Source organism: Lemur catta, chromosome 14 (genome assembly GCF_020740605.2).
Source record: "Lemur catta isolate mLemCat1 chromosome 14, mLemCat1.pri, whole genome shotgun sequence".
Classification (NCBI taxonomy): Eukaryota; Metazoa; Chordata; class Mammalia; order Primates; family Lemuridae; genus Lemur; species Lemur catta.
In genome coordinates, this window is record NC_059141.1 from 52,597,960 (window position 1) to 52,610,703 (window position 12,744).

General features: G+C 44.4%; 2 protein-coding genes across 6 annotated transcripts in view; one reads left to right on the forward strand and one right to left on the reverse strand.

The window, feature by feature from the left end:
- Window positions 1-1,698: 1,698 nt before the first annotated feature.
- On the reverse strand, window positions 1,699-8,467 carry RPS24 (ribosomal protein S24). Of its 5 annotated transcripts, XM_045568286.1 has the most exons (8): window positions 8,378-8,457; window positions 7,003-7,068; window positions 6,700-6,909; window positions 5,262-5,372; window positions 5,129-5,131; window positions 4,584-4,601; window positions 2,175-2,196; window positions 1,699-1,783 (listed from the first exon to the last, which is right to left on the reverse strand). In XM_045568286.1, the coding sequence occupies exons 1-6, from the start codon at window positions 8,378-8,380 to the stop codon at window positions 4,596-4,598; spliced, it is 399 nt and encodes a 132-aa protein (XP_045424242.1). In that variant the 5' UTR covers window positions 8,381-8,457; the 3' UTR covers window positions 1,699-1,783; window positions 2,175-2,196; window positions 4,584-4,595. The 5 variants fall into 5 exon arrangements, with proteins under 5 accessions (XP_045424242.1, XP_045424243.1, XP_045424244.1 ...); XM_045568287.1 differs by lacking the exon at window positions 5,129-5,131; XM_045568288.1 differs by lacking the exon at window positions 4,584-4,601.
- A 1,863-nt stretch (window positions 8,468-10,330) lies between these two features.
- The window catches only part of POLR3A (RNA polymerase III subunit A), a 46,101-nt gene continuing 43,687 nt past the window's right edge, over window positions 10,331-12,744 (forward strand). The window contains exon 1 of the mRNA XM_045568291.1: window positions 10,331-10,509. Coding sequence (XP_045424247.1) covers window positions 10,466-10,509 — 44 coding nt within the window. The 5' untranslated portion in view covers window positions 10,331-10,465. The remainder of the gene's footprint in view (window positions 10,510-12,744) is intronic.

A 12,744-nucleotide genomic window follows, 5' to 3' on the forward strand; every position in this document is an offset into this window, starting at 1 on the left:
TACTGATAAATGACTTCTGCCCCGAGTACAGCCAAATAGAAAAGCCCCCCATCCCCACGTTGTGACTCTGATGCCAACCTTCACTCCAGTCAGGCTCCTGCAGCTGTGCCCTTTATCTTCACATCAGCCCGATACCCTACCCTATGAAAACCAGCTCCTTCCCTTCTGTTCCTGCTCCACTGCTTCCACTAGCCCTGCTCCCAGCGGCACTTCGCATCCTGTCCCCCCAGACCTCCCAGGATGCCCCCGCCAGTCTTGCCCCTGCAGGCTGCTCACCACAGGCCTTCTCCGCTCCCACTCAGGCTCAGTCACAGGAAACTGCATCTTACTGCCCACAGGCACGACCTTTGGCGTCTATGCACTCAGTCACTTCACACACTACTCCACTTTGGCGAAAACTGAAGCTCTGAAGGCCTAAATGCCCCCTCCTCCTCCCGTCTTCCACCCCTGCCCTGCCAGTAGGCTGACTGATCTTAATTCCTGGTCCTAGGCAAGCGAGCAGATTCTTTAGCAAGAGAACCCACAGGGCCATGGGTTCCCCAAAACCAAATATGCAGCCTCAGCAGAGCCACAAATGGAGCACCTATGCCAAGCAGCCTTGGCCACAAAGCTCAGGCACATTAATTTACCTGCCCTCCAGTCTGTAGGTGCTCCAAGCACGGGGCCGCACCATGCTCACTCCAAAAGGCTCTGCCAACCTTCCTGTCCCTTTTGCTTCCATGGTTATTGCTCTTCCTAGGTCCCCTTCATGCCCAAGCAACCAGGTCTTTCAGTTCCCCACTGCTTCCTAGATTTCTCTAGAGCTTTCTTCCATAGTTCTCACAGCATTTACAAACTTGATTCCCAGATGAACCCAAGGCATGAACCAATCAACGAACATGACCTATAGGAAAAAAACAGCATCCAAACCCTATAACCCACTGTCGTTCGTTTCTTCATGCTTCTTTTCAACCCCTCTCCAACACTGAACCTCTCCAACTCATATTCCCTAACCTCTCAAATCACCTGTCATCCTAAAATATCCCATCCTCAAATCTCCCAACTTCATACAACTGACCAACCCCCATAGTTCAGGCCCCTAGTTCTGAATAAGTCAGCCTAAGAATCAGCATGTGGCAAAGAAATAGCAGCACACAGATGACCCTCTGTGTTCACAAAAATCACAATCAGATAACTTATTTACCAGACAAGTATACACTACACCCAAATATTCACTGGACTGGAGGCTCCTTCAAATCCCCCACTCATACAATACTCATTTGCTCTATGAGTAGAAACCTGCAATACACAGATAACTATTCACAGGTCCTATTTACTTGAAGGTAAATGAAGAGGATGTGATCTAGTCATTTTAACTTCTACTGAGGCCAGCAAATAATTTTTAACGTTAACAAGAACTAAGTTGGGATCTAGGAAAACCAAAAGGTGTCCAGATTCAAGTGTCTCTTTTAGATACTAACCACCTGCGCTGATGGCAAATATTAACATGTAGCATACCAGACTGGCCCAATACGCTGCTGACGCGCTACACCTGACATTGTGCCATTAAAGGGAAGGACAAATACCACCCCATTACATCAAGTTTTCACTGAATGCTTAATGGAATATGTGAACTTGGGAGGGAATTTAAATCAGAACAGCAGACTAACTTTTAACACCCCCACAAAACTAAATATATTTTAAACAACCAGACACACGAAAGTTTTTAAGTTTATTAATCTTCCTGTGAAAAATCCACGTGATGGCTGCAGATAACGTCACTGCAGAATCTTTACTCCTTCGGCTGTCAATCAAGAGAAAAGACGGTTAGTCAGCAACTGCCTTTAAAATACCTTAAAAATTAGTCTTCAACAAATTCCAAACTTAACAAACTCATGCAGAACAAATATTAGTAACCTAGAACACATCGAGTTATTTGGGTAATCATAACAATGTAAACATTATGAAAAAAACTTACAAAGACTCAAGTTAGGAATGAAACAAAAAAAATGGGTTGGGTAAGTATTACTAAATTTTAAAAACAAAACCATGTCACTGTTAGTATTTTAACAGGTTACAACTCTTCAAAACATTTGTAAATCTACTTCTAAATCTATTTCACATGATCTACTTTGAAACTACTGCATCAGTAAACTAAGGAGTCTAGCGATCTACATCAAAAGCTTGAATTATACCTGTTATCCAATCTCCAGCTCACTGAATCAGTGGCGGGGAAGGGAAAAGAGAGGGAAGAGGGAAAGAAACATTTCATTAATAGTCCCTTTTCAAACTCCAAAATAATCTGCATTTAAGTGCATGCAATCGGGAGACCTTAAAGATGACCATTTGGTTCTTTGCAATTGTATACAGAATACCCCTTAAGATACACTCATTGATTCTATTCCTCCCAATTCTGAGAACACTTTGCCTGATTACTGTGGCTCTTATGCAAACAAGGTGGCATGTAACTTCGCAATGAAGAGATCATTATGCCAATGTCCAGGATGCCACTGCCTACATGTTGATAAAGTACACACACCTGCGCCCCAGCCCCTCTGCTCTGGTTGGGCACACTAATACCACTGTCAAGACCTGAGAATCATCACAGACTAAAGTCTAATTTAACCTCAGTGGGAGGGCTCTAAATCAGCCTTCCCCAATCTTTTTGGCACCAGGGACTGTTTTCATGGAAGACAATTTTTCCACAGATCAGGGACGGGGTGTGATAGTTTCAGGATGATTCAAGTGTGTTACATTTATTGTGCACTTTATTTCTATTATTATTACATTGTAATATACAATGAAATAATTATACAACTCATATAGGTTGAGGACTCTTGCTCTAAAAGATCAGGCAAGTCTTTTAAAAGCTGTCTCAGTCCAATGCTTTAAAAGACACCATTCATTCACAGCCACAAAAGTAATACAAATTAGTATTTTAAGGGAAGCACAATTTAGATTAAGTAAAAATAGTACAGTTATTCCTCAAATAAGACTACTTATGTCTTAGTTTAAAACATTGCAACCAGGTCGGGTGCGGTGGCTCACGCCTGTAATCCTAGCACTCTGGGAGGCCGAGGCGGGTGGATCGTTTGAGCTCAGGAGTTCCAGACCAGCCTGAGCAAGAGCAAGACTCTGTCTCTACTAAAAATAGAAAGAAATTATATGGACAACTAAAAATATATATAGAAAAAATTAGCCAGGCATGGTGGCGCATGCCTGTAGTCCCAGATACTCGGGAGGCTGAGGCAGGAGGATCGCTTGAGCCCAGGAGTTTGAGGTTGCTGTGAGCTAGGCTGACGCCACGGCACTCTAGCCTGGGCAACACTGTAAGACTCTGTCTCAAAAAAAAAAAAAAACATCGCAACCAAAAGGCAAGAACAAATACCAATTCTAACATCTGAACAAAACAGGATTAAAAGGAACATAGCTATGCCTGACTTTTTTTTTTCCCATAAGCCAAAGAATTTATGTGCTCGTTTATGCATTCATTTTCCAACTGGCTTTTCAGAGCAGTGCTAGTGAGATGCACCCGCTCAACCTGAAGCAGGAACATTGATGGCTCAGGTCCCCACAGGTAGCCCCTCTGTACAAGTGGGACCCAAAGGCTGAGCGCCCTAACTCGTGGGACTCAAAGGCTGAATGAAGAAAAGAATCATGTGTTAGACATCCTTCAGACCTAGGTCAGAAGACAAATTCTGACTGGCTCTTTGCAACTTCTCTCAACAGGTACAATGCTCACAAACAGGAAGCAGCTCTAAGCAGTGAGTAGCTCTGCTGGCAGTTCATTCATTACTGCTAACTCCATGGCACTGGGAATTACAGTCCTGGGCAGGCAATACTAAGTTTACTGCCTTGCTAGCAGGGAGTGATTGATTATAAAAGGAAGCCACTGGAGCTGCAGCCATCACTGTTTCAAAACCCCACTCCTCCCACCCCACATTACAAACATGGGCTATTCAATGTGCAAAATGTGTTTAAAATAGGGTAGTGAGCCATTCTGACCAAATGCCTGTGGAAAAAGCATATCTATCAAAAGCTTTGGTGTGAATATACAAATAGCTCAAAAAACTTTCTATTTAAAAAAAGACACCAGCCTGAATATTGGAGTTTAAGTAATAAACAATGGAAACAATAAAAGGCAGTTTTGAGTGGCTACCACTAGGACAGAGGCTTTGCCAAGTTTTATGGACCAGTTTGTTACCAGAGCTGCCAGAGAATCATCTGTCTCCTGGCTCCAGAGGGAAAGGACTGCTCCCTAGATGAGAGCCTTCCCAAGCCCAGTGTTAACTAAAGCCATCTCCTTCATATGTGATTCTCTGGAACGCAGCATCTCCCAAGTGGAAGTTAAAAGGTGACTATCAGGTAAGAGCACCCACCTTCCTCCAGTGAGTCACTTCATCATGTAACATGCATTTTTGAGTTTCCAAAATAAAAGTGATTAGAGTTTTTCTCCTCTGTTCATAATATACTATCTTAAAATATAGCATTGGCATTGTAATAGACCACACTTTAAAACTGTCGTCCGAAAGCCAACATGCAAAGCATCAAAGCAAACTCAGTGAAGGTGATGCATCCCCACACCGTGCTCATAATCTCAGTACCTGCTAGACACTTCATTTCTGATGAACAAGAAATCCAAGAAAGTAGAGGGGAAAAGCAAAAAAAAAAAAAAAAAAAAGTTCACAGAACACTTGATTATTTGTAAATTAACAACCCAACACCTTAATTCCATTCAAACTATTCAAAAGGTAAAACTATTTCGACTATTTGCAGCTGGCAAAGCCGGTAGCTTAGCATTAAAATCACTTAGGTCTTGGCCAACCAGAGAGGAAAGCAATCTGAGATCTCTGCTGCCTCTCCAGCGTGCCAGGAAAAAACAGGCCACATTGGTCCAACTGCTTCTTAAACCAGTGTCCATGTTAAGAAAATAAGTTATATCCCAGGGAACAAGATCTGCTCCTCCTATAACAGTCTATGCCAATTAGCAGTAAAATGAAAACTTTTTGTGGTAGGTCTTGAAAGGTACCCACCAGGATATCACTGAACCAATGTGGCCCCCATGTTGTGCTATTCTGTGAGGGTTGGGATAAGCTACTCTACTGAGGTGTTAAGACACTATGCTACGTAGCTTCTCAAAGCATGTTACCTTCTGTAATCCAGAGGAAGAGAGAAAACAAAAAACATTAAGAAAAGTTATTAAGAAAACAAAACTCCTCCTTTTCTAGAAACTAAAGACCTACAATTAATGACATTTCTGTGTTTTCCTTGATGAACTATACCTTTTTGCCAGCACCAACATTGGCCTTTGCAGTCCCCCTGACTTTCTTCATCCTGTTCTTGCGTTCCTTTCGCTGCTTTCTTGATGTCTTTTTCTTCTCGTACAGGCCATGCTGAAGGAGAAAGGCGCATTAGCTATGTGACTTGTCAGCATTAACTCATCAACACCCACCAGCCTGGGAGGGAAACTAAGTCAGAGCTTAAGAAACGCAACTTTCCAAACCAAAACCTTTCAAGTACATTTAATACTTGTTTGTAGTGGAACAAACGAATGAAGAGAAAGTACCAAATACCCTCACAGGAAACAAATGGTCCACCTGACACTCTTTGAACGGGAAATTCAGAAGATTAGCTGTTATTGTCCAGCCTTGAACCCATAGCTATTTTTTCTTCTTTTTGCATCACCAAAATAACACATCTCCCAACTGGCTTCCCTTCAAGGTCTCCTTCCATTTCACCTCCCTATCACTCCCTGATGAAAAGAAGCCTTTACCAAGATCTTGACCCTCCCCACCACGAAGATTCCAATCTACACCTCTGCCCACCTTTGCACTTCCTGTTCCTGCTGCCTAAAAGGAACAGAACACTGTTTCTAAATCTTTACAGGGATCTCAGCTTCAATGTCACCTCCTCAGCAATGCCTTCTCAGAACATGAATCCCATTAAAATAGTGTGGGCTGGGCACGGGGGCTCACATCTGTAATCCTTGCACTTCGGGAGTCTGAGACAGGAGGATCCCTTGAGCCCAGGAGTTTGAGGTTGCAGTGAGCTATGATGACACCACTACACTCTAGCCCAAGCAACAGAGTGAAATCCTGTCTCAAGAAAAAGAAATAGTGTGGCACTTATCTACCGTATCACCAGGATTTTCCTTCACAGATACTGTATGGCAAGATTTACAGAAAGGAGTAAAATAGGTTAAAAGGGAACATAAAAGTAGCATTTCAAGCTAATAATGTTTGCTTGTTCACTAGAACGTAAGCTATGGAGCTTGCCTGTTCACTGCTGTCGTTCACTCTATAGTGCTTGGCACTTAGCATACGATCCAACACCTTTCATGTTTCCTGGCTACATACAGGATTAAGTCCAAACTTGGTCATTGGGTATTAAAAGGCCTCAGTGAATTTGGTGCCAGGCTACCTTTCCAAACTCATCCCCCTACTTCCCTTGTGGATAACAACCCTTATCCCCTATTCCATCTCCATGAGGACTATTTTTTCTGCCCTCTGAACCCACCTCAAACACCAGACTCCAATTCTGAACCCCACACTCTACCTGTGCATTTTATCAAATAACCTTTTTTCTTAACCCCTTCACATTTCTTCACATCTATATGTTGTCCCTCCCAGACCTCTTGGTCTTGCTCATTCTACTACACCAACACAATGCTAATGAAAAAATAAATCTTCAGTAACTGTTTAACAAATGAAAGACACCTACCCTTGCAAGCCTATGTTTGGGTTCATTTTTCTTTGCATAATCCAAGGAATCGTAAATCATGCCAAAGCCAGTTGTCTTGCCACCACCAAAGTGAGTTCTGAATCCAAATACAAAGATGACATCTGGTGTGGTCTTGTACATTTTGGCTAGTTTTTCCCTAATTTCTGTCTTTGGTACTGTTGCCTTCCCAGGATGAAGGACATCGATGACCTAAAAGGAAGTATCAAATTTAGTGTTCACTATAATAAAACAAATCTTTAAAATAAAGAACAATGAACTAAATATTGATGTGCCCTTCCTCACCATTTGTTTCCTCTGAAGTAGTCGGTTCGTCATGAACTTCCTGGTCCGGATAGTTACTGTGTCGTTCTGAAAACATAACACCCTAGTTAATAAAACTACTCAACCTTTTCTTAACCTTGCTGTGATTTTCCAAGACCTAGAACTATGCCAAACTCACATGACACTCAACAGTTTTATGTAAATATATAAATTTTACTGCACTTTTTACATTATGGCTATCACTCTAGAGCAACGTTTGTCAACCTCATCACTACTGATACTTTGCTCTGGATAATTCCTTGCTTGGGAAACGTCCTGTACATTAGATATTTATAAGAATCCCTAGCCTCTAACCACTACATGCCACCCAGTTGTGACAATCGAAAATGTCTCCAGACTTTGCCAACTGCTCCCTTAGGAGCAAAATTCACCCTCAACTAAGAACTACTTTTCTGAAATAAAAACTACCACAATTCATATAAAAGTTACACTCACAGAACTGTGTTTATAACATCCTGCAAAAATTTGACACTAACGTTGCACTCACTTCCTCCATGTAATCTACCCTTCTGGGATAGCCACCTAAAAGCCCACAAAACAAGGCATTTTATTAAGTAACTACCAAACAATATAGGCATTCAGCAATTTTATGCTGACAAAAAAAAGAACATTATCAAAACGGAGGAAGAGATTTTCATAGCAACAACTAACTTGCTAGACTTCTTTCCACTGCAGTTTTGAGAAACCACACCAAATTAAATTCACCTCAGTGGTACGGAACTCTTGAAGATAAAGAATCAGAGAGGAAAAAACTGTTTGCAGGTGGAGTTAAAAACGGGAGCTGGAGCCTTTAATGATCAAGCTAACAAGTAGTGACTGACAAGACCACCTTCTGGTTGTATCCCTTTCCAGGGCCTCAGTTTCCCCAATATGGGGCGAGAAGAACCATTAACTAAGATGACAAGTTTTCTAGCTTACACTTGGGAACGGTTTCACACGCCGCAACTAGCCCGGGCGCTGCCGGCTTCTTCTTCACCTCTGGGGCTGCCATCACCTACAACCTGCCTTGCCCAATTCGGGACTGCAGGCGAGTGTCTATCCCCCACTCCATCTACTGTGCCCCACGCGGTCGACAAGCGCAGCAGCTGCTCTCGCAGTGCCCAGGACCTGGAAACCAAAGCCCAGCGTGTCCGTGTCTGCAGCGCAGCTCGGCAGAGCAGCCCGCCTGCCCTGACTCCCTGCCAGCGGCCCTCGGCCCCTCGGCAACCAGCCTGCGCCAGACACGGACAGAGAAGAGCAACGGGGCTTCGGGCGCCTGGAGCTCAGACGGCAGGACCGGAAAACGAAGGATGGCTCGGATATGCGGCCGATGACTGCACGGGTGCAGGAAACTCACCATGATGGCGGTCGACGCTCAAGCAGCCAGGGAGGAAAAGAGAGCCACTCTTCGCCGGCCAATCATATCAACGCGCACGGAAGGACCCCTGGTGGCGCCGACGTGAGGGCGTGGCCCGGATCGCGAAGCTGACCGTGCTAATGCCTGATTGAAAATGCCTATGATCCCGCCTCACTGACCTTTGGCCACACCCCTGCGAGCTAGGTGTCCGCAAGCACGTGTTCAAATTCACTTCAATTCATTATGCTGAATGGTACGTACGTAGAGTTACCGTCAACCAAACGTAGTTTAAATTGCTCCCTTCCGAGTTAGAGGTGGATGAGCCTGGAGGGCACCTTAGGAGATCCTCCTGAGCAGCCCCTTCGTTTTACAGCTTAGGGAAACTGCAGGAACCCTGACCCGAAACCTTTGTTATTTCAAGTACACAACATTCCCCGTTTTAATTTAGTATTCATAAATATTGTTTTTGAAGCTTCTGTGGTTAAGTCTGATTCAAAATAAAAATCTTTGGCTTTTTCTGCAAATCTTATTTCTTAACTTTTAATAAATATTTGGTTGATCCAGAAATGTTTTCCTTAAAGTGCAACAGACATATAAAGATAAGGAACGTAAATGTGCATGTTCAAAGAGGAAAATTAGGACGTACTTCCCAAAAATAGTGTGGACGAGAACAGGGTGCAGGCTTTGAGGGGAGCTTTCTCATATTCTTCTGAATAAGAATAGTTAATATTCATTGAGTGATTGCTACATCCCTGTTACATTCTAGTTTTACCTTCATTTTGCACTTTAAGCTTCCCATCGGCTCTAAGAAATAGGGTACCTATTACTCACCCCTGCATAGATGGGGAAACTAGAACACAATGAAGTTTCCCAAGGTCACACAATTGTTTTAAAAAATCTTTTTGTTTTGGTTTGTTTTTTTCTTTACAGAGGTAATCAAGTTAAACACACAACCTTTAAGCGGTGGTACCTAGACTTTCATAATGGCACTGTACTTCCAGAACTTTCACTCTTAACCTCTAGATGATAAGTCACTCACAATCGAAATCTTGTTGGTATAATATTGTCAACATTACTCCAAAGATATAAGTCGTTGAGTACTGAAATAAGTTAGCAAAACCTGATATGCTTTACTCGTAAGGATCGTTGGCATCTGAAAATAAGATAGCATCCTTTCTTAACATTCAGAGGTGTTGAACCACTTTGTTAGGTACTGTTTAGAGTTTTTCACAAATAGTAAGGAATTAGTGCCAGGTTCGACAGCGCTGAGCCCTGTGGTGGTGTGGTTTCCTGGCCAGTTTCATGCACGGAGATATTACACTAGGATCACCTTCCACAGGCTGTAACAGGCTGTAGGCAAACTATTTCTTCAATACATTGAATGATCTTCGCTTCCCATTCTTCCCTTTTCTTTCTGTAGCTTACCATAGCTCAGTTTTCACTCTAAACTGACAAATTTTGAGCTTCTGTTTTTGTAATCAAGAATATAAGTTTTATTCTTTTTTATCCAAAATAACTTTATGAACTGGAGGCACATTCGCGTCCATGTTTTCTGCTCTGCTTAGTCTTCTTTTTGGTCAACATGGTGTTCTCTGTTCTGTGGCCGGTTTCTTATAGCCTCCATCTTCTTCCCCTAATCAATCATGGGCTCTTAATTTAGATGGTATTGATGTTGATGATGATTTTCGATTTTATGCAATTTTTGGCTCTCTGGCTGTCTAAAAGTCTAGAGGCAAAGGGTTGTATGTATTAATAGTTTCTCAGCAAGTGTCTGACGACCTGGCTCAACAGACCGGAAATAGGATTTTTGAAATACAGTGCAGGCCCTGATGCAGTTTTAAGGCAGTGTCGCCAGATGGCGGTGTAGGGAGCGTGCACAAAGCTCAGTGCCGGGAGCCTCTCTTGGCAGACAGACGCGCAGGCGAGTAGCGGAAGAGGAAGTGGGCACGTGGGGCGCTCTACGGTGGCCGAGAGGAAGCTGCGGGTGTGTTAGCGGCGAGTCGAGAAGCACCGTCGGGAGGTGCAGGGAGCATCGTTTCTCCAGCCTGGCCGCCCGAGTCCCGAGGAGGCGCCCCGGCAGCCGTCACCATGGTGAAGGAGCAGTTCCGGGAGACGGATGTGGCCAAGAAAATGTAAGACGGATCAAGACTGGCCGCAGGGCGGAGAGGAAAGGGGCGGAGGGGGTCCGAGGCCAGCGGTCCCGGGTCTTTAAGGGTCAGAGGTGAGGGACAATTGGAAGGGGAGGGCCAGGAGTCGGCAGAAGGTGTGACCAAAGCTTAGAAGTACCGGGGTAGGTCAAAGAGTGTTGGCCAGGCCGAGCGGATATCGGCACCGGGGGGTCCCCGGACACGGGCGGAGAAGGTGGAATGGCCTGAGTCTTGGCGGTGCGTGCACCCTGGGCCGAAGCTCGAGTTCTCCCGAAGTCTGCGGTGACGTCTTTCGTTCAGCGAATCTTTCCCCAGATGCAGCGAGGGAGCAATCTGGGGCGGGGACTGTGTCTAATTCGGATTTTGCCGCAAGCGCCTGTTAGGGAGGCAGTATTTGCCGACCTAAGGGATGGAGTTGCCAAGTAGAAAGCTGTACTACAAGCAGATGGATGAAGAAACGAAGCTGATATTTTGGGCTTTCGCATTCAGAGATTGTTTATTAGGCCATGGCCTCTGCTTAGAGTTCTCAGTATAAAAATGAATCAATCATTCTTGCAGCAGACACTGAGGAGGATACTCTGTGTTGGGCCCAGTGTTGGGCATTAATAATACAACATGGGCCGGGGGCGGTGGCTCACACCTGTAATCCTAGCACTCTGGGAGGCCGAGGCGGGAGGATCGCTTGAGGTCAGGAGTTCGAGACCAGCCTGAGCAAGAGCGAGACCCCATCTCTACTAAAAATAGAAACAAATTATATGAACAGCTAAAAAAAAAAAAAAAAATATATATATATATATATATAGAAAAATTAGCCAGGTATAGTGACGCATGCCTGTAGTCCCAGCTACTTGGGAGGCTGAGGCAGAAGGATTGCTTGAGCCCAGGAGTTTGAGGTTGCTGTGAGCTAGGCTGACGCCACAGCACTCTAACTCGGGCAACAGAGCGAGACTCTGTCTCACAAAAAAAAAAAATAATACAACATTAATTAGGCCTTCTTCGCTGCCTAGTCTAGTCTAGTGCGCAAGTCAGGCTGCATGTGACAAGTGCGATGACAGGGGTAGGCATAGGATGTTCTGAGAGCATCTAGGGGGTCCAGGCAGAAGAAGGCAGACCGAACAACCTTCTTCAAGGGGCGTGCCCGAGGGAGAGAGGGTGGGTGATGAGAAGAAAGCAGGAGACTTGAAGCTGTGTCAAGGAGTCATCTTGCAGGCAGTGAGGAACCTTTGAAGGGTTTTAAACAGGGGAGTTTCTTGGTAAAAGTTCTGCTTCTGGAAGATCTGTTGATTCACGGTGAAAAGAATTAGAAATAGGGAGACCGTGGAGGCCATTGCACAGATCCAGGCAGGGGGTGATGGTGGCCTGCACTAGGGTAGTAGAGTCATTGAAGGAAAAGTGGATTTCACAGAGACTTAGAGTATAAAATTAGAAATACTGGTAGTGAGGAAAGTAAGGAACAAATGAGAGATGAGAGAAATGAGATACACATACAGAATTCCATCTCTGTTTTTTTTGGGGGGGGTTTGTTTGTTTGTTTGTTTGTTTTTTGAGGTAGAATCTCACTCTGTTGCCCAGGCTAGATGTAGCGGTCATAGTTCACTACAACCTCAAACTCCTGGGCTCAGGCTATCCACCTGGTGAAGCCTCGCAAGTAGCTGGGACTACAGGTGCACTCTACCACATCTGGCTAATTTTTTGTAGAGCTGGGTCTTGCTATGTTCCCCAGGCGTATCTCAAACTCTCGGCCAGAAGTGATTCTCATGCCTCAGCCTCCCAAAGTGCTAGGATTACAGGCATGAACCACCACGCCTGGCTAACATACAGAATTTCTTGCTTGGGCAGCTGTGTGAATGGTTACTATTCATGGGAACAGGTGTCTTACCTGGATGAAGCAGTGTCCTCCCTCATGGTCTCTCCATATCCACCTCGGCCCCTCGCACCCACTGCAACACTCACTCCCATTCAGCATAATACAATCTCACAAAACAGCTCTAGTGATTCTGTTAAAATGCAAATTAGATCTATGTCACTTTGAGCTTAAAATCCTCTAGCAGCTTTCCAGTGCACTAGCATTTAATTTCTCTCCAAGAGTTCTCAATCCCTTCATGATGTGGCCCCTGTATGCTTCACTGACTTCATCATGTACCATTAGCTCTCTGTGCTCCAGTGCACTGTTTGCATTTGGTTCCTTGAAAATGCCAAGCTTTTGCCAGCCCGAGGACC

Bases quoted from the DNA above. Each gene is read 5' to 3' on its own strand.
- RPS24 (XM_045568285.1), bottom strand. The intron at 6,910-7,002 runs GTGAGGAAGGGC...ACTTCCTTTTAG, and splicing joins TACTTCAGAGGAAACAAATG to GTCATCGATGTCCTTCATCC. The intron at 5,373-6,699 runs GTAGGTGTCTTT...TTTCTCCTTCAG, and splicing joins CCAAACATAGGCTTGCAAGG to CATGGCCTGTACGAGAAGAA.